This window comes from Melopsittacus undulatus, chromosome 1 (assembly GCF_012275295.1).
Source record: "Melopsittacus undulatus isolate bMelUnd1 chromosome 1, bMelUnd1.mat.Z, whole genome shotgun sequence".
Classification (NCBI taxonomy): domain Eukaryota; kingdom Metazoa; phylum Chordata; class Aves; order Psittaciformes; family Psittaculidae; genus Melopsittacus; species Melopsittacus undulatus.
The window spans coordinates 62,457,057-62,480,521 of NC_047527.1; the positions used below are offsets into that span (position 1 = coordinate 62,457,057).

At 39.5% G+C, this 23,465-nt stretch overlaps 2 protein-coding genes across 5 annotated transcripts in view; both read right to left on the bottom strand.

Annotated features, from left to right (window-relative positions):
- The window catches only part of TEX10 (testis expressed 10), a 49,100-nt gene extending 39,689 nt beyond the window's left edge, over positions 1-9,411 (bottom strand). Inside the window, exons 1-4 of the mRNA XM_005153423.3 lie at positions 9,355-9,411; positions 8,790-8,904; positions 5,792-5,980; positions 4,507-5,213 (exon numbers count right to left, since the gene is read on the bottom strand). Of these exons, the coding sequence (XP_005153480.3) occupies positions 4,507-5,213; positions 5,792-5,971 (887 nt within the window). The 5' untranslated portion in view covers positions 5,972-5,980; positions 8,790-8,904; positions 9,355-9,411. The remainder of the gene's footprint in view (positions 1-4,506; positions 5,214-5,791; positions 5,981-8,789; positions 8,905-9,354) is intronic.
- A 3,719-nt stretch (positions 9,412-13,130) lies between these two features.
- Positions 13,131-22,917, bottom strand: LOC115947236 (probable serine/threonine-protein kinase irlF). 4 transcript variants are annotated; one of them, XR_004550197.1, is made up of 8 exons: positions 22,588-22,917; positions 22,187-22,328; positions 21,016-21,061; positions 20,265-20,324; positions 18,878-18,978; positions 17,199-17,295; positions 15,987-16,187; positions 13,131-13,448 (listed from the first exon to the last, which is right to left on the bottom strand). XR_004550197.1 is itself a non-coding variant. In XM_031052997.2 (5 exons), exons 1-5 carry the CDS (start codon positions 22,604-22,606, stop codon positions 18,967-18,969), a joined length of 279 nt encoding a protein of 92 aa, XP_030908857.2. In that variant the 5' UTR covers positions 22,607-22,917; the 3' UTR covers positions 17,689-18,966. The 4 variants fall into 4 exon arrangements, 1 of the variants encoding a protein (XP_030908857.2); XR_004550198.1 differs by lacking the exon at positions 21,016-21,061; XR_004550196.1 differs by lacking the exons at positions 13,131-13,448; positions 15,987-16,187 and having other exon boundaries at positions 17,170-17,295.
- Between the last annotated feature and the right edge of the window lie 548 nt (positions 22,918-23,465).

Below are 23,465 nucleotides of genomic sequence, written 5' to 3' on the forward strand. Positions count from 1 at the left end.
AAGACACAGCAGACAAACCCCATCTTCCAGTTAAAACCACAATGAATTCTAAAGCATCGCTTGAGACCTCACTTGGAGTATTGTGTGCAGTTCTGGTGTCCTCAACATAAAAAGGACATGGAACTGTTGGAACAAGTCCAGAGGAGGGCCACGAGGATGATCAGGGGACTGGAGCACCTCCCATATGAAGACAGGCTGAGAAAGTTGGGGCTGTTCAGCCTGGAGAAGGCTGCGTGGAGACCTTATAGCAGCTTTCCAGTATCTGAAGGGGGGCTATAGGGATGTTGGTGAGGGACTCTTCATTAGGGACTGTAATGACAGGACAAGGGGTAACAAGTTAAAACTTAAACAAGGGAAGTTAAACTGGATGTAAGAAATTCTTTACTGTTAGGGTGGTGAGGTACTGGAATGGGTTGCCCAGGGAGGTTGTGAATACTCCACCCCTGGCAATGTTCAAGGCCAGGTTGGACAGAGCCTTGGGTGATATGGTTTAGTGTGAGGTGTCCCTGCCCATAGCAGGGGGGTTGGAACTAGATGATCTTAAGGTCCTCTCCAACCCTAACTATTCTATGATTCTATGACAAAGCAGTTAATACCAAGACCTCACTGATAAGGTTACACTGTCCTGTAAATGCTATGCCATGACAGAACTACAGACTCAACTGAGATTCTGAAATGTCAGTAGTTGGCTGAAAGAGTTCTGAAGTAGTGAAGTCTTTAATTGTTCATCTGAAAATAACCCTGGTGTTACAGCAGAGCATTGGATTCCAGCAGTGTATTTCTAGAACACAAAACCAAGAATCTCCCCCATTAAGAGTGAACAGTGCACGAAACCTGAGAAGCTGGCAACACATACCTGAAGATTCTTACAGAAGTATAACACACACACACACCTCTTTGTAACACAACTATTTCAGTACTTTTCTGAAGCAAAGGATGGAAAAAGAAGGAAGAATCCATGTCAAATACTCTACCTACCTGCCAAAATTTGGGGAAGAATACTCAGCATAGCTGTCATGTACCCCTTCAAAAGAAGCCCCGATCTCTCAAGGTAATGCTCATTCAAATATTCAAAGTTAACAACCACACGGATAAATTAAATCTGCTCAATGTGTAAACTGTCCATTATGCATTTGATCAGTGCAATATACCTTAGCCATACAGATTCACTAGAACTGGGAGGGTCTGATGTCAAATAAAGTGTTAATCTTTTTGTCCCACATCTGTTATTCGTTAATGGTAAGGCAGCTCTCAGAAAGACTACAAAACATATTAACTACATATGGCATGAAATACTAATGAGGGGAACTGCAAGATATTTGTGGAACCACTTAAGCTGCCATTTCTCTTTAAAATGCCAGTATTTTTAAAAAGCAGGAACAAGCAAGAAAAAAAAAACCAAAAAAAAACCCCTGTGTAACATATTTGCCATTTGATAGTAAGAGGACAACAGGAATTCAGCAAAGGGAAGTCAAGTATAAAAGTGTAAAACGAAATAAGGAAACAACTTTCTGCTGCTTAAAATAGGAAAAGTTATTGGAAATTAGTAAGTTTTTATGGCTCAGAGTCTAAGACAGGTTACTGGCCTCCTTTTTTGTCTGCACTGACAACTACAGCAAAGAAACACTCAGTACAATAAGTGAAAGGTATTTTTCATTTCTATCTGATGCATGTGTCACACCATATACATATTTATTCATTGTGCTTCGTCTTCCGTCTTGGTGTCTCAAGCCATCTTCATTTTTCTCTCCAGCTTCATTTTGTCCTTTCTCAGAGGAAACAGAAGCTCTACCATTTCTCTTCAGCACCACCACTTCCACTCAAAGAAAATACCACACACCTTGATATCACCACATGCAAGTTGTGAAGGTTTCCATTTTCCCAAACCTGAAATGAGTCTGATGAAAAAGCAGCACAGTGAGCATATAAAGCAGAGGATATATTCTAGTAATCTCCTAATTCACTGTAATCTTTAATTCACACACAGTAGGAAGAACTAGCAGACAACATAAACTAATCAAGCCTTTAAGATTTACGGTGCTGAATCATCCAGCATTCCAGGCTCAGAAGCTTCACTTTTTACTAAACATTAATACCACAAACTGATTCTGAAAACCCCTTCCCATAACTGCAAGGTTATCAACAAGGCGCCATCCCAAGTCAATGAATTTGCCAGATTAAAAGGATACAGGAACTTTAAAAATTTTGCATATTATTAGTGGTGTGTGCAAGTCTACTTTTTGAAGAACGAAGTTGAAACCTACTTTCAGTATTACTGATCAGGCCAATAATACACACCACAATCATTTATGGTTTGCCCAACTCATTGTCTATAGTTAGGACTTCGCTATCTGTAAACTGACTTCTTTAAACAAAACCACACACACTGAGATTTTGGAAGTACTGAAGAAGCATTGCAGATTCTTTGCACCTCTTATTAGAGGTAATTTCTGTCCTTGCAGTAGTGGTCACAGCATAGGTCTGGGAATGCCTGTAAAAGGCTACAGCCGGTATTGGCAAAGGTAGAATAAAGTACCTCCAGATCATCAGAAAAGATTTCAGTGGCAGATACAAAAAACCACCACAGTAACTTCCACTCTCAGAGTTTTGCAGACATCCACTAAAAAAAAGCTGTACTGGCCCTTTGTGTATAACGTATTCATCAAAAATATGTGCAAATACAATAAAATGAGAACATTTTAGTACCTTCTGCAGATGCCCATTCTCTTTTCATTCTTCTGTTCTGCTTTCATCAGTTTGTTTTGCCAGTCTCGCCTTGGATTCTAGCAATGTTTCCTTCTAATCTTCTGGCTCCTCCTCATGCTTGCAAATGCCTTTTTTTAAGTATTTATAACCACAAGCAGATCATGATGTTTCACCAAAACCTAGCTCCTCAGAAAAGCAGAATCCAGTTCCGGTGACACCAGATGTAAAGTTTAGTTTCCTAGATCTTGGATACAATGCATCTTCAGACATTACAGGGCATGCATGGTACATCACACACTGAATATCATTCAGGGCACAATACACAAATCCTCTGACATATGGTGGTACACAGTGGTATGCTTCTGACTGCCGAGATGAAGTCCACAGGACTATTTTGTGCCCAGCACTGAACCTTTCCCTCTGCCTCAGGTGGGCTTCACAGGTCTTAGTTTCTGACTAGAATTTTACCTGCAGCAGATACTAATGGTCATGACTGAACTCTTACGCTACATTAACAACCACTTCTATGACAATAAACTGCACCTTTTTACTTAGCTTAATGTAAATTTCCTATACTTACCACAAATAATATGCTATATACTGAAAGTCTTGTGGAGTGGGAATGGATTTGTCTCATTTGTGTGTCTCTATGATAGAGATGGAAACTACCTGATAATTCAGGCCAACACCTGTGGTACTGAAAGAGAACACCTCTTCTTCTGCACTACATTAATTTGAAGATACAAGCTAGACTAGGCAGTGAGGTTTATACCCTTTTCTGCCACTGACCTCCTAGATAAGGTGTATAGAGCAATTACACCAAACTTATTCAGTCTCCCCACAGCAGTAAAACAAGGATCATGGTTTCTCATAAAACCACCTTAATATCTATAGATCAGAAGTGCTGTGTAATGACTAAACAGTTTCTGTTTTTCAAGTAGTCATTCCAGATCTCCCACCAGCAACCAGCAGGTATGCAACATCTACAGAAATGAATATACATGAGGATGCCGAGGTTTGTACCATAAAGTGGGGTGGGAGATTCCCTTCTAGTCTGAAGAGTGGGTGAATTAGAAAGGAGGAAGAAAAATAAAGATGGTTAATTATTTCTCCCTTAACTTCAGCTCACATCTATGTAGCATCCCACAAAAAAGCACACAAACTTTCCTGTGTCGAAGCACACTATATTTTCTTTTATATTCATCAACATGCTTCAGACATCTTTTATCCATAGTAAAGATATAAACTAGTGAATTGATTAAAAATATATAGAATCAAACTCAAGAGAACTCACACAGCCTGACACATCTTACCATGACATCCTTTTAAAAAGGAGCTACATTCAAAGAAAAGAGACTCCTAAACTTATGACAGATTCTTGAGCTTCAAAGTACAAAATTCCATAAAATTCATTATCACAGTGTAAGAAACTAGCTTATGTTTAAAGAAATTTGTCTGCTTGCCCCCAGGTCTATTTGATGTCCTGCAACAACTGCAGTCATCAGTTTGCATTCCAAAAGAACCCACTAGAGTTGGTCTTCCAAAATTATTATTAATAGCATAAGATACAGCTTTTCATAATGAGGAAGTTCATCATATACACACAGCACAGTTATCTGGTGACTATTTCCATATTTTCAAGCCACTGCAGTAAGACTGCAAATTACACTAAATGCCCTAAATATGGCTAAGGGACAATCCCACAATAAAAAACTGTTGTCTTCAACAGCAGCAAAAGACAGTTTAACATTGTTATCACAGAGTTGACATTAATTGCCAAATTAGTTAACATTTTCTCACCTCAGTCTAAATGACGAGTTGATCTTTGGTCGTAAGCCACCATTTTCAAACAGTTGTATACACTGCTGATTATTTGCATGGACCTTCCAACTTATACAGATTGGGTTCCTCACAGAACGAGGGCTGTCCTTTTGTTCTTGAAGCCCTTCATCCTCTATTTCACTGGAGCCATCTACCACTGCTTGGAGAAACTTCTTGAGCCTGATAAGTACATTTAGCCTCCACTGCTGAGAGGTTACTCTGCGACTGGGGTTAACAGTGAGCATCCAGGAAAGTTTCTCTCGGCTTTTCAGTCTTTTTGACAGTTGCTGGTGAGAAATAAGCTCTACAAAATTCTTCAACAATATACTGCTGCGGTCTGTGAGAAGTGCTGGGTATGCTTCCAGTAAAATGTCCAAGACTTTCAATGAATCTTCCTGAATTCCCTCACTGATATGAGTCATGGCACTGGAGAGATGGGCACTTACCAAAGGAAAAAATGGAGCAATCTGTTCCGCTCTTATTTTTGAAACCAAGAATTGCAGCAGGTGAACAGCTGCTCCTCTGACACCAGAATCCTTATCTGTAAACACAGCTGACACCTCACTTATTATATTTGAAAGGTGTGCATCAATTATAAATGGATACTGAGACAGGAGATCTTTGAGCCCAAGAAGTGCATTATGTTTAACCCCAGGACTATAGTGATGCATCTGTGAAAGCAGATCCTAAAAGAAAAGAAACACATTTCTGCTTTAAGCAATTTAAATTTCCTCACCTACTTCCAGCACTTTTTTCTTAAAACACTCAAAACTACAGAATTTACTCTGATGACATACTGCTGTTTATAACAGCATAACATGTTCAGAACAAACATAATATTAAAGTGTAACAATGAACAAATCATCAAAATTCAATGACAGAAAAAACAAGATACCATGACTTGTCCTTCGGGTAATTACAAACTCCTCATTCTTAAGTTTATGCACAACCCTACTGACTTTACAGAACAATGACCAAAAATAAGACCTCTCACACTTTTCTCATAAGTAGAACTATGAAATCTCTGTCTCAGCAGCTTTTTTCAGTTTGAGGAGAGAGCTGCAAAAGACAGAAGACAACAGAAAGAAGGAAAGTACAACCACCACTTAAAGAAATACAAGTCTCTTTAAAAGCAATCTCAGGAAGTGTAGTTTTTAAAACCTTGTCCTTAAGTTATTACCCAAGACTTTCAAAAACTGAATGTTAATCTTGGATACTTAAAACAGCATTTTCTATCATCTCGGAACAGAATGTCATAGTGTACCTTTATGTTAAGTTTTCTGTTTTGTGTAGGAAGCACTCCATCTTCTTTGAGCTGCTCAGGAATTTGTATGGCCTTTGTTTTGAAGGTAGTATCAGTTGCATTCTCTAGTCTTGGCTTTTTTTTCCCAACTTTTAATTTCACTTTCTGGAAATCTTCTTGATGTTTCCTTTTTTTAGTCATTCTGATTCTCTGCAAAAAAGATATTGGGAATTTTAACTTGATTAAATACACAATAAATTAATACTTTTTCCATCAAAGAGCAGCAACTTCCTAATGAAGGCTACTGGTTTGTTTTTTCTTATGCATAACTAGCATCTGCTCTCGAGACAAGATGCTAGGCTACATAGACATGGAGACTGATTCAGTGCAGCTGTTTGTCTAGTGTCCAGAAAACCCTCTGCTCCTCCTTTGGTTGTCTTTCCTCTGAGAGCTACTTTACTGAAAAAGATCAAAGTGTCTCCGCCTTCCACTGCTTTGTTTCATTAAATTTCTGGGTTTGTTTTGTTTTAAAAGTTCCTGCCAATAAATCAACTTTTTACACAGTTGACTTATCAAGCCAAAAGAGCTCAGTGAACTGTTTCATTTAATGTGCACATTGTTTACCAGCTCAATCATTAATAGCATACACTCTGCCCAGGTAAATTCACTGGTTTAATCAGGCCTTCACTTACAACAGAGTATACAAGAATTAAAAAAACTTCCACTACACACCTATAAGTCCAGTCTGTGCATTAAAAAAAACCAAACAGCAAGAAGGGATGGGGAAGGAAGGGTGCTAAACGGTCACATACAGAGTAGAAAGAGACAGAAAAATTAAGTCACATTTAATAAGGCGTAATAAGTAAGGCAGCATGATTAGCTATACTTACAAGTCATACAGACATACTAGATGTATGATAACTGAAACAAACTAAAACCCACACTTCAATTTCTCAATGATCTTTTGGCTTTGATAGCTGTACTGATAAAAGTACTCTTTAATTCTACCAGATTAGAAAAAAAAATAAAACCAACAACCCAACACAGAGAAAACAAAACCAAACACTACACCACAGGTTGCTTTAATCTTCTTTCTCTCAATTTCTGCACTTCTAAATTCATTCATAACAAGACTTCAGAAGCTGATGTCACAACACTCAACATCACATATAAATTGTGCCTAGATTTCTGTTAAGACAGACCACAAACCCACCCATGGTCTGGTGACTCCCAGAAGTGGGTGCAGAGATTACTTACTGTTTCAAAAGGGAAAGAGGGAGACAAGCACAAAGCCCTTAATTATGATGGTTCAGGTTCAGCATCTCATGACTCTATAATGGTAACAGGTATTGAGCTAGAAATCCAAACACTTCCAGACAGTCCATGCTATCAGGTATATCAACTTTATTTCTTCTCTCAAACTACTCTTTGGGCAATCAGGCTTTGCACATTCTTCATATCTGGACTACCTACAAAGAATTGTGAGCACAATGCTCATGTTTTTTTAAGACCAAACTAACTAAAAAAGCCCAAACACATACAAAAAAACCCACAGCTGACTAAAACCAGAAATTTCTAAATAAACATCCAAACAATGGTCTTTTATGGTGGATATAACTCTAGAAAACAAAATTCTAGAGCCGATTTCCCCAATGGACTTCAAACTCTAAATTTTTGCTGAATTATAGTATTTCATGCACATATAATGACAATAATCATTAAAGAATGTTTTACATCCAATTATCATTTTCTATCCTTTTTAAGAGCATTTAAACTGATTATACAAACATTAGACTGCAACTTAATTTCTGCTTTTCACATGTTAACTTCAAACAGCTACATGAAAGACCACTCTAACAGAGGTCTAAAATTAGCTTAAGTAACCTCTCAACTGAATGGCTTTTTAAAAACCTCCCGTTGTGGTGCCAGAATGGAAAGGTCCTTTAGTGTCCGAATGTGACAACTACAGTTTTATAAGCTTTTGTTGTTTACCAAATGCAACTTTTAGGAAAGAATTACAACAAGATTTTCACCACCTGATTGCGAAGCATACAGAAATAGCTAAAAGCTTTTGACATTAATGTGATTTTCCCTTTCCAAGCTTGCCTTAATGGAGGTATTTAGGAAGCCTCGATCCACAGGATGAAATGTTTGGCTTCCCATTGCCATTAAGAACTCTAAAATGCAGGTGCACACACACCTGGACCAAGTAAACTAAGTTCTTTTGAAGGAGGAGGCTTATAAAGTATACTTTCTCCTACTAAATAAAACAAAGCAGCATAGTTTACCTTGCACTGCATATCCTGGAAATGATTTACTGGAAACCTAAGCACATCCATTTCCAATTCACAGGTACCATGCCAAACTACAGAAAATGATTGCTAAACCAAAGCCACTAGAATACCACAGGACTACGTAATAAGACATTAAGCAAAACTGAATGAACAGCTTATGAATTTATGTAATCGTGTCAATGAGCGGTCTTGCTGAAACAACTGCCTTTTGACTCCAGCTCTATTTTCAGCTGGCTCTCCTCCAACAGGACTGAGCTAAGTGCACCCAACAGCTTACGCGCCAATACAGTTTTACAGTCCAAAGCATTAGAGTAACCTCAAATCAATATCGGCTTCCTTTAACATACACAGCACTTCTCAAGAGCTACTTCAGGTGTCAGCCAGCCAGCCTCGCCTCAGGCTTAGGGAAACAAGAAGGGACCAAAAGGAACAGCTGCTTCACCTGTAACTTACTCCCTCGCAGCTCTGAGGCAGTATCCTCAGGGAATCCTGCTACCAGCATAATTACAAGGCTCAAACAATCAGGAAAATCCTGAGGAACCAGACGCCAAGGTACATGCCCCAACTGCTCTAACCTGATCAAAGCTTTCCACCTGGGCGAGCTCTCTCCCTGCAATAGGGATATTCAAGTATCGCAGTTAACTTTCCGCGGCTCCCGGGCTGGACAGCACATCCCCAGTCCCCACAACATCCCGTCATCACACATCGCGCCGCGAACGCCATACCCCAAAGCCAAAGCGCTGCTGAAGCGGCGGCGCCGGCTCCTCCCGCAGCTCTATGCCGTTAAACCTCCTCCCTCGCCGTCCTGGGACATCTTTCGGCGTCTCCGCTCTACTCGCCCTGTGAGGCGTTTAAATAAGGCGCGTTAGTGCCCGCCCGGCACTGTGACTGCCGGCGGAGAGGCCCCGAGCTCGGCTCCCGGGAGCCCCGCCGCCGAGGCGGAGAAAGGCCAATGAGCGGCAGGAGCAGCAGCTGAGGGAAGCAGCCGAGCAGCCGCACGGACCCCCGAGTACGGTGGGGTAGGAGCGGCGGCAGACGATGCCCGCGGCCGGGAGAGCCGAGGCCGCCGGTATCCCGGGACCGGCACGCCCGCGGCTGCGCTCACGCTTTCCCGCCGTCCTGCGCAGGAGCGCACAGGAAGGGGGTGGGTCACACAAAAGGCGGCCGTTCGCAAGGGGCAGGGCGAGCCCGGCGGACCCGGGCCGAGACCGCGGGCAGGACCGGACCGGACGGCACCGGAACGGGCGCCTTTCCCCCCTGCCCCGCGCAGCCGCGGCGCCGAGCACTCACCAACCACGCGGCAGCGAGAGCCCCCTTCCGCCCCCGACAGCCTGCCCGGAAACGGCGGCCCACGTGAGCGGCAGCACCAGCGAGCGCCCCCCGCGGGAAGGAGCGCCCTTCCTTCCGCTCTGCCAGCCCGGCCATGGCGCCCCCTGCAGTGGCGGCGAGCGGGAGCTGAGGCGAGGGGGGATAACGTGGTAGCAGCACAGAAACACGGTGACAGAATGGTTTGGGCTGGAACAGACCTTTAGAGATCATCTGTTTCCAATCCCCTGCCATCGGCAGGGACACCTTGCACTAGACCAGGTTGCTCGAAACCCCGTCCAGCCTGGCCTTGAACACTGCCAGGGATGGGACATTTACCCCCTCTCTGGGCAACCTGTGCCAGCACCTCACCACCCTCCTTGTAAAAACAAATTTCTTTGGCACACCTAGTTTGAATCTCCCCTTTTTTAGTTTAAAACCATTACCCCTCATCCTGTTGCAACAGGCACTGCTAAAAAGTGTTCACATCTGTTTTATGAGCCCCTTTTATAAATGCTTCCTTAGGGGAAAAGAAGGGCCTCAGAGAACAAGTCTTACAATTAACAGCTGAGGAAACAGGTGGTTTGGACTGAAGAAGACACGGTTACTCATGGGTCTGACTTCCCAGTAGTCTTTGAACGCATACTTCTAACATCAGACCTTTTGGGGATGTCTCACTTCAGGTTTGTGAACTGAAACGCTCAATTACTGTTATGCTTGAAACTCCAGTTTCCCTCAAACTGTTTTCTGTGTTCAAATCATACAGGAGATTAAGTACTGATCGCCCAGTTTGGGGTTATGACAACCCCATATGACAACCCCAACAACAAAAATATGACAACCAGGACTGTACATTTGCCTATGGAAAACCAACCCTTCTTAAATCCTTGCCACAGCAGAGGCTGCTCTAGTCTGACAGAGCTCTGCCAAAAAAACTTTGCTAAGAACAAGCTCTGATCTATGGTTAGTGCCAGAGGAGGGGCAGTGCCAGCTTTGGTTTTCCTTGGAGAACCAATATTCAAGCTCTCTCTGCTTAGTTTATGAGATTGGGTGGGAATTATAACACAAAGTGACTCGATCTACTCACAATTAAGAGACTTACTCAGGAAAGACTGAAATACATGCAAGTATTGAGAGAACCCAAGGTAGAGTACATTAGGATTTACATCTGATGTTAAATTTATCTTCATAAGTAAGAGAACAAGTAACTGTTTACAGAGTTGGAAAGGGCTTAGAAGAGATAATCATTGTAACGCAGAGCCAGCATCAGCGTTTCAGGTTTCATGTTTCACACACAGCATCAAAGTACTGGGCACACTGCACAATTTTGCACAGTGACATGCTGATCAAGCTCACTGCTGCTTCAAAAGGGGTGGTGGGTCCCTAAGGCAGGACACAGCACAGCCCCAGAAGGCACAGGAAGCAGTAACCCAAGAAGAGGATGTTTCCACACTTGTCCAGAACAGATAACACAATTTACACCAGACAGTAACTCTTCTGCTACACACTCAAAATATTCATGTCCAACCATTTGCCTTTGAATACGCTTCTTTCCACTTTCTGCTTTCTAAGAGAAGTTCCACATTTCTGTTACAAACCACCTCCCCAAAGCTCTCTGATCTCTGAGTAAAACATGTATAACTAAGGCAAAGCTAAAAGAAAGATTAAGTTTCTCTTGGTTTGATTTTTCTTGCTAGTGCATAAGTTTAAATTCTATTAACTCTCCAGTTACCCCAGGTGTCTGCCTTGCTGCTCCTGGGAAAGAGAAAATCACAGAATTACCACAACAGAAGGGACCTCAAGGATCATTTGGCCCAACCTTTCTTGGCAAAGCATGACCCACAGTAGATGTCCCAACACCCTGTCCAACAGAATCTTAAAAGGACCTTAAAGATCACCTAGTTGCAACCTCTCCGCCATGGGAAGGGACACCTTCCGCTAGACCAGGTTGCTCAAAGCCCTATCAGACCTGGCTTTGAACACTTTTGGAGCACACATACAGTTGCCCATTAGTATAAGATTATACCAAGCCATCACAAAATGCAGGCAACTACAAGAACAAAATGCTGTAATCTTCTTGCAGCTTCTATTTGCACTGGGCGGGGAGGGGGGGGGGGTGCGGAAACAAGGGGAAAATCCCTGTATAACTGGATAGACTGTGTTGGACTATGTTCTCCAAAAATATTTCTAGAAGCACATGCTTTATGATTTTTGTGCTGTTTTCTCTGCTGCCTTTGAGAAGTACAGCAGCACTCTGCAGCATCCCATTCCAATCCCATTTAAATCAGTGTGTTTCAGACATTCAGAAGTCTTTCCGTTTTCAGCCTGCTCCTCCTGCACTCAAGGAAAAACAAAAAATCCAACCTCCAATACAAGTAATTTCAACTGAATTTTAATTTCATTTCCACTAGGAATGATTCCACAGTAGGAGGGGGAAAGCAGCTGTCCCAGAGATGGCTATTTACAACAGTAGAACATTCTGATATTATTAGTTTAATTAACCATGTTCTGCACTTTGAAAGCACACAAAAATAAGCTGTTTCTATTTTTATTTTCTGCGTGACAGGAACAGAACTTAGAATTTCTTCCCAACTGAAAGACCTTTTTTTTACCAATCAAGTTCATCTTCATTAAGCAGGCACTAACATTGTTCCTGTTACACAGTACGTGAGGTGTAAAAGCTCTGGTTCTGTCTCTGCTTCTGACAAGAACATAAATAGAAGCATTCTAGAAATTCTACACAATCTTTTAAAGAAGTATTTTGTGTTTTAGTTTCTTTGTCAGTGAACTGTTTTCATTCCTGTGTCTGTCCATACACAAAACCAACCAGTTTTGTTGCTGCTGTGTTACCTTATTTTGATGGTGTCTTCCATTCCATGATATAAAGATGAGAAACCATCAGGATGAGGGTTCTCAGTTCCATCCAGAACTCCAAAATAAAAAGTAAGTTAACATTACAAAGTTCATTTACCATCTGGCCCCAGCATGTCTATACTATACCAGCATTTGGCTGTGAAGCTGAGGAGCTTTAATTAGAACCACTGAATGCTACTCAACATCACAAGCAGGAAGCAAATTACACAATCTAAATTTAAAAAATTACTTTTTTTCCCCTGAAGCACACTAATTTGTAACCATCCAAAAGATTTCTCATCATCCTGCAGTAGTAGTAGTCATTACTACATAGACCTTTACATTCAGTTAAAACACTACTACTTTAGTTGGAAAAAAGTTCACATTAAAAGAACCTGAACAGTATAAGCCAGCTTTCATTTCATTTTGGTGAGATTCATAACTGGTGGGATAAGAGAAGACAAAAGATACTTTGGCTGCCATGTCAGTGCCTCATAACTATGATCAGGTTAGATCTTGTGGGACATATCCCTGAATTTGGAAGCTCAGCCAACTTCTGTTGACTTTGATAAAGCTTCTAATTATCTAGGCTCCTTAAACTGGCTATAATCCAGCACTTTGCAACTGAGAGTTAGGCTGACAGCACTGACTTTATATTAATCTTTATTTAAAGAAAATACGTGAAGACCTATTCCTAATTCTTATATGGAAGAGAATTTTTGATTACAAAAGCTTTTCAGTCAGGCCCACCAGCCATAGGGAATAATTTCTGAGTATTTGTTGTAGGATGAGTTGGTACTGCTAACTGCAGTATTTCATTCTGCTAATAACTTTAGTAACCCACAATAAGAAGAGATCAGACTGTCAACGCATGGTATTTAATGATATTGCAAAAAACAACAGTTACCTCTGTTTAGAAGGATGTTTTAATGTAGAAAGAAAGCACATGAACTTTACCTTTCCATAATACAGAAATTTCAGCTATATGGAAAAATAAATTAAGAAAAATCTCAAAATTGAGTTAATTAATTAACACTGTACAAAATTTGAACATAGCAAAATTAGCTACGTTGTGTCCATATTAAGTAAAAACCCCAAACTTAGACAAAGTAAACATTGCTATATTAACTCTATTACTGCCATGTCACTCTGTGTTGGTCACTCTGTTGCTTGGTCTTCTCAGAGTTCCGCTTTCAGGATCTGTATAACATTTGGAATACCAATTCCTTAGTTAAAACCAAACAAAAGAAAACTGATAAATAAGTGGGGTTATGATATAATGTGTTTAAAAGCAAAAGTTATACTGAAACACTTAGATGCTGACATGAGTTTGGATACTGGAACTGTTAAGAACCAGAATGTGCCTGGAAACTATATTGCTACAAATGGCTGTACTGGCTCAGTGAAAGGGTCTGTCTCACAGTCAGCTGGTTCCCTTAAAGCTTCTGATTAGAGTACCTATCAAAACCTTTCTGGAATTCCAAACAGGATTCCAATATATGGCCTAGATCATCTTCATCTGATTCATTTCAAACAATTCCAGAAAGCCTGTAAGAAAGGTTTTCTTACCACAAAATCCACATTCATTCCCCACTGTCGTGGTTTAAACCAATTTGCACAGCTTGTGCACTCACTCCCTCCCCCCCTTGCTCCCCTGACTCCTGGAGAGTTAGGAAGGAGAATCCAAAGAATGTAGCCCCCGTGGGTTGAGATAAGAACAGTTTAATAACTAAGGTATAACACAAATCACTACTGCTACTACTACTACAAATAATAATGATAAAGCCAATAACAAGTGAAGAGAATACAACACCTCACCAGCCACCCACCCATAACTCACCCCGCCCTGCCTGACCGGGCACTGACTGATACCTCCTCCATCCCCCAGAGCTCCAGCCCTTCTGGGTAACTCCCAGTTACATCCTGGGTATGACGTGCTATGGTATGGAATACCTCTTTGGCTAGCCTGGGTCAGGTGTCCTGTCTCTCCTTCCTCTCGGCTTCCCCTCCTCCCTGGCAGAGCATGAGCTCAGAAAAGTCCTTGGACAAACTAAACATTTGAGCAGTAACTCAAAACATACTTGCTATCAGCAACCACTCCCAGCCCAAAAGTCAAAACACAGCACTGCCCCAGCTACCAAGGAGAAAAAATGACTGCTACTGCTGAAACCAGGACACCCACCAACCACTCTAAGCAGATTATGTTTTCCCAGGTGTCCACTAATTCCTACCTCATTTTCTACCAGTTTCTATTCACCTACCCAATAGCATCCTGCAGTTACAAAGACCACCTGGAACCCTGTGATGGTTTTGGCTGGGATGGACATAACTTTCTTCATAGCAGGTGTTTGGTGCTGTGTTTTGGATTTCTGGCCAAAACAGTGCTGATAACACACCAGTGTTTTGGTTGTCAAAGGTGCTTGCACAGCATCAAGGGTTTTTCTGCTTCTCACTCTGCCCTCCCACAATGAACAGGTTGGGAGTGTGAAAAAGACTGGTAGGGGACACAGCAGGAACAAATGACCAAGAGGATATTCCATACACCATGCTCAGCCATAAAAACTGGGGATACAAGGAGGCGGAGTTGGCTTCTTAGGTGGTTGTTGGTCAGTGACTGGCTGAGCCTCTGCCTAAGGCTCAAAGTGCTGAGCGATTGTTTTGCATCACTTGTTCTCCCCTCTTCCCCCTTTCCCTTTACTGTCATTATAGTGACCCATGAGTTTTCTCACTTCTGTTCTCCTATTTTCTAACCTGCCCAGCTCCAGGGAGGTGAGGGCAGCAAGCAAACAGCTGTGTTCAATACACAGCAAAGCCTTAATTTCATTTATATATATACACACACACACGAGAGAATCACGTTTGCCACCCACAGATTTACAGGTTCTAAAGGAAGCTTTATGGGAAAAATCACTACCATCAGTAACTTAACCTCTTCTCCTGGAGGTCCCTAGGTGCTGTTCATGGAGGTGCTATAACAGTTTGCTACTTCCACGGTTTTATGGTGTCAGTTATTCCAGAACTTGCATTCCAAACCAATACTATGCTGAACTGTGTGCACACGCAGATGCCCAAGGAGAGGATATGACATGGATTGCAGTCTCTCCAGTTTCTTGCACAGTGAGCACTCAGGCAAATAATACCTTAAGCTTCTGTAAAATGTACCCATCTTCAGTGTCCTTTTCACCCTGATGATTATAAACACACTCTGAGAAGCTTAGAAATGTACACAGGAAGCTTCTGGAGAAAGGGCAGTAGTTGACTGAACATGTGAAAAGATTTAGTAGCTGAAATTTATTGGAAACTTTCAAGGAGAAGAAACTGTCTCTGATGCATTGTTATTTTTCTATGTTACTGTCCAGTTCCTTCAGGAACCAGTAAGTACAAATTTCTTTGCTGCTGGCATTCCCACAACTCATGTTTCACCAGTTACATCACAAACAGAGGATTCTGCTTTTTTTCTAATACATGCTTGATTTTAGTTTACTGTCTCTCACTATGTAAATGATACTATGCACAAATGAGAAAAGAATTTTTAAAGAAACCGAGCAATTACTAACACCTTCATGGAAGGCAGCCATTTTGAATTCCCATTCCTAAACTGGATCCTGCAAAAGCTAAAGGGAATAAAAAAAAAGCTTCTCCAGCTCTTCTTAATACCTCAAAGTTCTTTGACCCATATAGTCCTTAATATTTCACAGACTAACAATATTGTTACGTATATTTTTCTATACACATTTGTGTGTATGCATGTATAAGCTAATTACCTCTGAAAGCTGGATTTGCTGCTGCTATTTTGTGTAGAGTAGCGGTAACTTCCTCAACATTCATATCTCTTACACTGTTCAAAAATTCAGCGGTGATGTTGTCCTCATGTGCCATTTCTGAAAAGCCAGTTGAAAAGTTTCGAGCTTTGTCTTCTTCATCCACTGGTAAGGAATGCCTAGCTGATTGGCTGCTTGAATAGTCTTAAGGGAAATATTGTTGTTCAGTAAGAGAAGATTCTGAGAAGGTTTCAATACTTATTTCTCTAAATAAGGCTTTTCAAAGCAAGTATTTCCAGTCTGGCACAGCTACATTGCTAGTAAGGTTCACACCTGACTTTGCTACAACTGAGAGTCAGGAATGCTTTCCATTTACAGAAAATCCTGGAGAAAAAGGGTGGGGAAGTGGGTGAAAACTATTATCCTCATGTCCACAAAAAGGAACTAAAAATTCCAAGTCTCACATATTGCAAGTCATTGCAAATTTTTGTTACAAGCATTGTATTAATTGAGGTTTTCAAATGCTAATCTTCCAGGAAAAAAAGAAAATTGACACTGCACAAAAAGAAAAAGGAATAGCATTCTGGGTACTTTACCATTCCAATCATACGATTGTACTTCCTATACTTGAGGAAAATACCCATTTGTTTATATCAAGAAGGAAGTGGCCTCAAAGATATCCAAGATTCTTTGAAAAATTAATCAGAAGTACCAAGGCCAAACAGCTGCAATTAGCAGGTATTAAACAAAATTATCTATCCTAGCCAACTTAATTTTATTCCCACTATCTTGATCAGACCAGACCTGTACTAAGCCTCTTTCCACCAAGAAGGGAAAGAAATGGTGGTGTGGGGATGAGCTATGGGGTAAAAAAGCCCTTCAAAAACCAAAAAAAAACAAGCCCACTGACACTTTGAAAGTCTCTTTAGTAACAGTTGCTTCTGGGCAGAAGAAATTCAGAGTTGATACTAAGTCAATTCCTCCCTAAATCCTACAGCGAAGTAGGATGAATGTTTTTGAATAGTCTGCCCTTTCTAACATCTGTAAAGGTTGGGAAAAACAAACCCAAAAAGATTCATTTATGCTACTTGACCCTGGTTTTATTCTGCTCTTAAGCTCTGCTTTCAGAGAAGCAGGAAAAAAAGGCTTACTAAAACCTATGCAAGGCTCAATGTTGAGATTAAAGCACATGCAAGATTGCGAAGCTAACATTACCTGTGTCAGAGTCACTAATATCTGCTGAAGCCAGGTCAGGCTGTTCTGTAGAATATTCCAATGCTGCTTCTCCATTATGTTCAGTATCCAAGAGGTCCTATGAGTTTGGAAAAAAAATTGTGTTCCAAATTTCAGCAAGACAAGCTCTTGAAAAGATGAACTACTGTATTTCTAATGATCGCAAACCAAATAAAGACCAGTATTTCTACCGAATCTGAATATCAAGTATTTATTTGAAAATCATAAAGCTGGTAATGAACTTCTATGTATACACTGCTCACGGTATGTCCCTGTGTCCAAAAAAGCGCTGTATTAGGCCAAGAAGTGACACTTATAGAGCTTAATTCTCAACCTGTCAGTCTAAAAAGGAAGTATTTTATACTCAGAATAAAAGACTTAGTTAAAAAATTACCAGTTGAATGATCACAGTTTAGAATACTAAAAAAAAAACCAAACAAAAAAACAAAAAAAACCCCAAAACACCCCAACAATGTGGGAAAAACATTTTATTTTTCTACAAGTAGCAGGCTTCTTTCCATATGAATAAACCAGCAAAATCCTAGATGGAAAAAACAACAGGAATAAGATGAAAGTAAGCTTAATGGGGAAGTAAAAAGCAATACATGAGAACTAAGGCATGGAGTAAGTACTAGTTTTGGGGCAGAAAGAAAGCAATTGAGCAAAGATGGCATATGGGGAACAAAGATAAACTTTATAATAAATCCTGAATTAAGAAATGTTCTTGAAGACAAAAGAACAATAATACAGTGGTTTGGTGTTTTTTTTTCTTGGACTGTCACCTCTGATTCTCTCCAGCTTGTTGGCTGGTCCTTACCCTCATTTGGCATTTTCCACCTCAGCTTTTTAACTACTTTTTAACTTAAAGGGTCAGCTTTAGCGGCAGAAGTAGTTGTTGTGGTCAATGAGAAGTCTCTTCAACACTGATAATTCTGCAAGAAATGCTGAGAGGGATAAGGAACAATGTTTCCTATGACAAAAATGTTGAATAGATCACCAAACACGAGGAAAGTTCCTCCCATCCCTGTTGACAATGGGGGAATGAGCAAACAGTAATTCCAGGCATGGAAACTGCTGAGATTATGGTATAACCAAATGTGAGCTGAAGGAATAGGGAACCTAAGTGGTAACCCCTGCAGTAGGGAAAAACTTGTTTTCTAATAGTGGAGGAAGAAAGAAACCTTAAAGGGAACAGTTCAAAGAGCAGGAACAAAAACTGTATTAAAAAGATGCTTGATTACGTGGTGAATGAAGTGAAGGCTGGGAATGGAAATGAGATATAGAACAAGAGTGTCAGGGAGGCCAGCAGAGATGAGAAGAGCTGGAGCTGGAATTGAAAAGGGACAAAAGTAGCAGAAGAACTTGGATGTAAGGAAAAGTATGGGGGAAAGAGACATGAAGATTTTTAGCTTCTATTAAAATAGAAAGCCTAAAAACAAAAGCAAGCACACTTGAACAGAAAGTATTAAGACTCCTCAACAGAAAAGATTACGTTTTTCCTATCATCACTCCAAACGTTCAGATATTTAATGGGCAACACTTACAATACAGTCTTAACAGCAATTTTAATTAAGCTATCTGCAATAGTAAAAATGTGCAGTCACAGAAATCTAAGGAATCTACAGATTAGTAGAACAAAACCAAACCAAAATCCACTTTACTTTGTTCGATGTAGCCCGCTGACAATACTCCACCAGCGCATCTGTAAGAGTCTGTGTAACTTCTAGGATAAATGAAGCGTCATCTTCATTCAGTATCTTTGCTAGGAAAACAAAACAGCACAGAATGTTTTTCAAGTATCACCATGTACAAACAAAACCTGCAGAAACCTCATTTTTAATGTCTCTATCTACAAAGCAGATACAGCTTTTACTTTCAATCCCACAAACTAGGGTTGGGGAGGTGGAATGGAAGAGGATCTTAACAAAGGAAACTGCAGCAATCCAATGTATTCCTTTGAAGAGGAACAACCCAAGAATATGCCTGGAAACACCTACAGTAAAATGCTTTTCCTTATGTAAGGAAAGTACCTATTCCCAAGATACCCAATACCTGCATATAAATGAATGTGTACAACTTCCCTGAGGCAATAGTTATAACCCATTTCTCGGGAAAGGAGCAAAAAGCCAGAACACTACCGAATTTAAAAATATATGACTCTGTGCCTTGCTTTATACTGAAACTTTTTCTTCTCAAAAAGGCTAAGGAAAAAGTCTTTGAAACTCTGAAGCTCTAGTAGAGGAAAAAGTTGTAGAACCAACAGCCCTCACAGAGAGCACTATGTGCATCATCCTCTTGCCTATACTAATAAAGTTCTGCTGAAAACACTTCCACTGGGCACAACGTAACAGAACTGCAGGTCTGTCCTACCAATTCAAAGTCTTCTGCATTAGAAATAAACACCTTTCAACACCCTAGACAATAGAAAAGAGTAATAAAAAGCTATAATTAAGTTTATATGTAACAGCATAACAAGGATTATATTCTTAACACTACTAGCATTTATGTCTCCTGGTCTGCACAACTCACATTTAAAGAAGATTTTGTAAAAAACTAGGTGGAAAAAGATGATTAAACTTGGGTAAGGATATCTTTGCTATCAGGTAATAAAAGAAATACAGTTATTTTAATGACAAAATGGGACATACTGATTTTCACAAATAAAAAAGCATACAGCATGGATAATTATTGAACAAGTGGAATTATTCCAAGATATGAACAGCAAGTCCAAACCAAGATATTTGTAATATCACTTCCCACTGCCTAAGAAACCTTTTGTATCCAACAACAGAAACACATAATGTAGCTTAAAAAAATAAAGCTGACAATAAAATACCTCAGCTCTGTGTGTATATTGGCAGTTTGCACTCCAGGTAACAATCCCACTTTTGGGATAACATTGTGAATCCTGCCATCTGACAAAACATGTTGTTAGATTAATAGACTGCCTACATTTTGGCTTTTGTTAACAGCTACATTGTAAAATTAGTAATTCCATGATTATTCCTCCTTCCCACCCCAAAATACATTGCAAGATTTAACACTCACCAAATAACTCAACAGTTCTTCTTGACTAGTGAATTCTTCAGGATTTGCTGTAAATTCTTGCTGTTTAATTAAAAAAAAAAAGTTCAGAGATCTATTATGTGCAGTAATTATAACTAAAATTAAACAGTAATTGTTATTATGGTTATTCTAGATTCTTGCTCTAATTAAATTGTGCATGCCTCTATGAAATTTGTACATGTGTTTTCGTGACAAAGAAGAAACTTGTTTGTGGAGACAGTGTTCTCACAGGAGAATGAATATTTGGTACATGAGCAACTCTGAACAACTCTGAAAGATACATCAAGGCCGTGAGAGGCCCGAGGAAGCCTAAACAAGCAAGATAAGAAGAAGCTGGAATTCACTGAGTGATGAGAACTGTGGACTGTTGGCAAGCTTTCGAGGTCAAGTTCTCACACCTGTGCTTAACCAATTACATGTTAGTCACTAAGGACCTTCAGGACAAGTGTCCAATCATGACATGCCAAATTGCTGTTGGTGTGTGTAAGCCATAGTATATAAGGAGTTAATGCTTTGCAATAAATGGCTTTTTGTCTGATCATATTGATCTCTGACTTAGTCCATTCCACAGCACTTGTTCTTGATAGTTTTGCTTAGTAACTTGCAGCTAATTTATTGTCAATAATATTAGTTTGAATAAGCAAAACCAAACATGATTGCCAATCATATATTAAAGTAATTATTTCCCCAAGTATTTGTAAACTGGCACAACCCATTAATGGAAAAACATTACCTCAACTTCCTCATTGTCTTCCTGAGATAGTTTAGTGGTCTCACACCTTAAGATAGAATGAATACATCAAAAAACCAGCATAGAGTTGGTTGAGCTATGGAAAATGTGTAGCCAGTCAATACCTGATTATCAGTTTAAATTCCTGCCACACTACTACAGTAGTTCTGACATACCCTGAGAGGTCACATGCTATTTCCTTGCAGAAATCCTAGTGGTCCCAGATATCATTGTTAAAATTATTTATAAGGTTTGAGGATTTTTTTAGCATGATTTGCTAGCATGTAAATTCTAAAACCCAGAATTAAGAAAAAAGTTTGACATTGGTAGTAAAAGCTGTAAGCTTTTGGTATGCACTGCATACTAAAATTTCCACTTTCATCGGGTAACAGTAAACAAGCAAAAGGCGTTAGTCCTCCATGTCTGGGAGAGATAGTACTGATTAAAAGTTAAGAGTGTACTGATAGTACTCATTAAAAGCTAAGAGAATGTCATTATAGAAAAACCAAAGAAATAATTGTTGGAACAAAAATCTGATGTTTATGTTGATGTGTGTACTTTCCTTACTCAATGCTTCCCTGTGGTTCCTGGTGCTGCACAAAGATGATTGGTGTCGGGAGATATCCCCCTCACACAAAGGCTGATAGTTTTAACTAAATTCACAATACTGTTATTTCTAAAGATGTTTACAAACTGCAAGCACAGTTTCACCAGTTTAGAACTGCACACAATACTTCTTATTGTTCCTCTGCAAAATCTTTTGTAAAGATGGACTCCAATTGTTACAGCTATTTACTGATTATCTTTTCCCTCTAAAATCAGTTCACACACCACCCTAATTATCTGAAATGAACCCATAACAGAGGGGTTTTTAAACCATGCTGAAACATTTGTTTTGAACTTGTAATACATGAGGATTGTACCTTAAGGATACACAGTTAAATATAAAAACTAGTTGCACCTAGAGCGAAATCTGAGGTCACTTTGCATGCACAACGTTTTCTGCTGAGGAGTTTGCAGCTGAGCACAATTTCAGAGGACAAACATTTTACTATTACACACTTTCCTCACAGCATACTCTTGCAAATCCAGTGTAGGCAGTTAACAGCTACAACATTTTCCTTTGATTAAATTTAAAGGGATTTTAGGGGGGTAGACTTTTTGTTTAGCTTACTTTTCTGAGTTGTAATCTTTGCTGCTCTCTTCATCCATGTTGCCTTTGCTGTTTTCAATATCTCTATTAGGTTCAAACTTCTCTTCTGGTTTTGCCTGTTTTTTCTGACTTTTTTCCTGCTCCTCTTGAACATTCCTTTCATCTAAAACAATAAAACCTGTATATTTAGTAATGGGTATCCAATATTTTTGTTTTAAAGTACTCTTTTTTCTATGATTCTGTGTTTCTATGAAACACTGGGATTATCCTTTTCTCTGCCACAGGCCCCATATCCATCTGCACACTGTGCAAATTCCCATTCTATAGAAGAACATATTTATAGAAGCTATAAACAGGCACAGAGTAAATAATTGATGCATTAGTGAAAGTTAAAAAAAATTAATAAAAGTACACTCTCCTACCTAGACTAGGGTCTGGCATTCTTCCATCCTTAATTTTACAGCCTTTTTTTTCTTCATTACTAAGTGATGTATCCACATGCTGAACTTTAGCTTTTGAAGGGCTGTCATCTGCATCAGGATCTAAAAATATGCTTGAAATATAGCACAATGGACATTACCTTGGTAGAGGAGTGGTCTAAAACTGCACTTCAGTTTCAACTAATTCTTTCTGTGCACTGTTAGTTACAAGCATTTAGAATAAATTTATAAGCATTATTATGGGGGAGCATATTAAATATGAACTAACCATTAATAACAAAGTTTTAAATAATTGATACGCTGGTTATAATTGCATACATAAATTTCTTAAAAGGTGTCAATATTAAAAATACATTGACATAATTTGCACATAAATATGCGCATAATATAAATACAAAATATTGCACATAACTAAGTGCAAAATTAGACACAGCAACCAAGAAGTCAAGAAACATAATTTGAATAGGATTCCACATTTCAAAACAGTTTGCTAGGTTCCAAATTTATATTCTTCCTCTTCAGAGTATGACACTGTTAATTTAGATGATTATAGAAGTAATCTTCCTATAACTTCTATTGAGCTATTTTAAGACCTTATTTATATACTAATATACATTAAAATGAAATACATTAGTTTTAATTCAAACCTTCATTTTTCATGCAGGTCTGAGAACGAGAGTCTTGTAGCAATTTTTAGCCATTTCCTAAAATAGCACACAATTGTACTGATTGTACATCTGGATGACACTGTACTACAATGAATTTTGAAAGGTTAAACTGAGTGGAGAAGTCTCACAGATAATGCTTTAAGAATTCTGTCAGGCTTTCTGGAGTGCAAATTAAATACGTACACAGAGTTC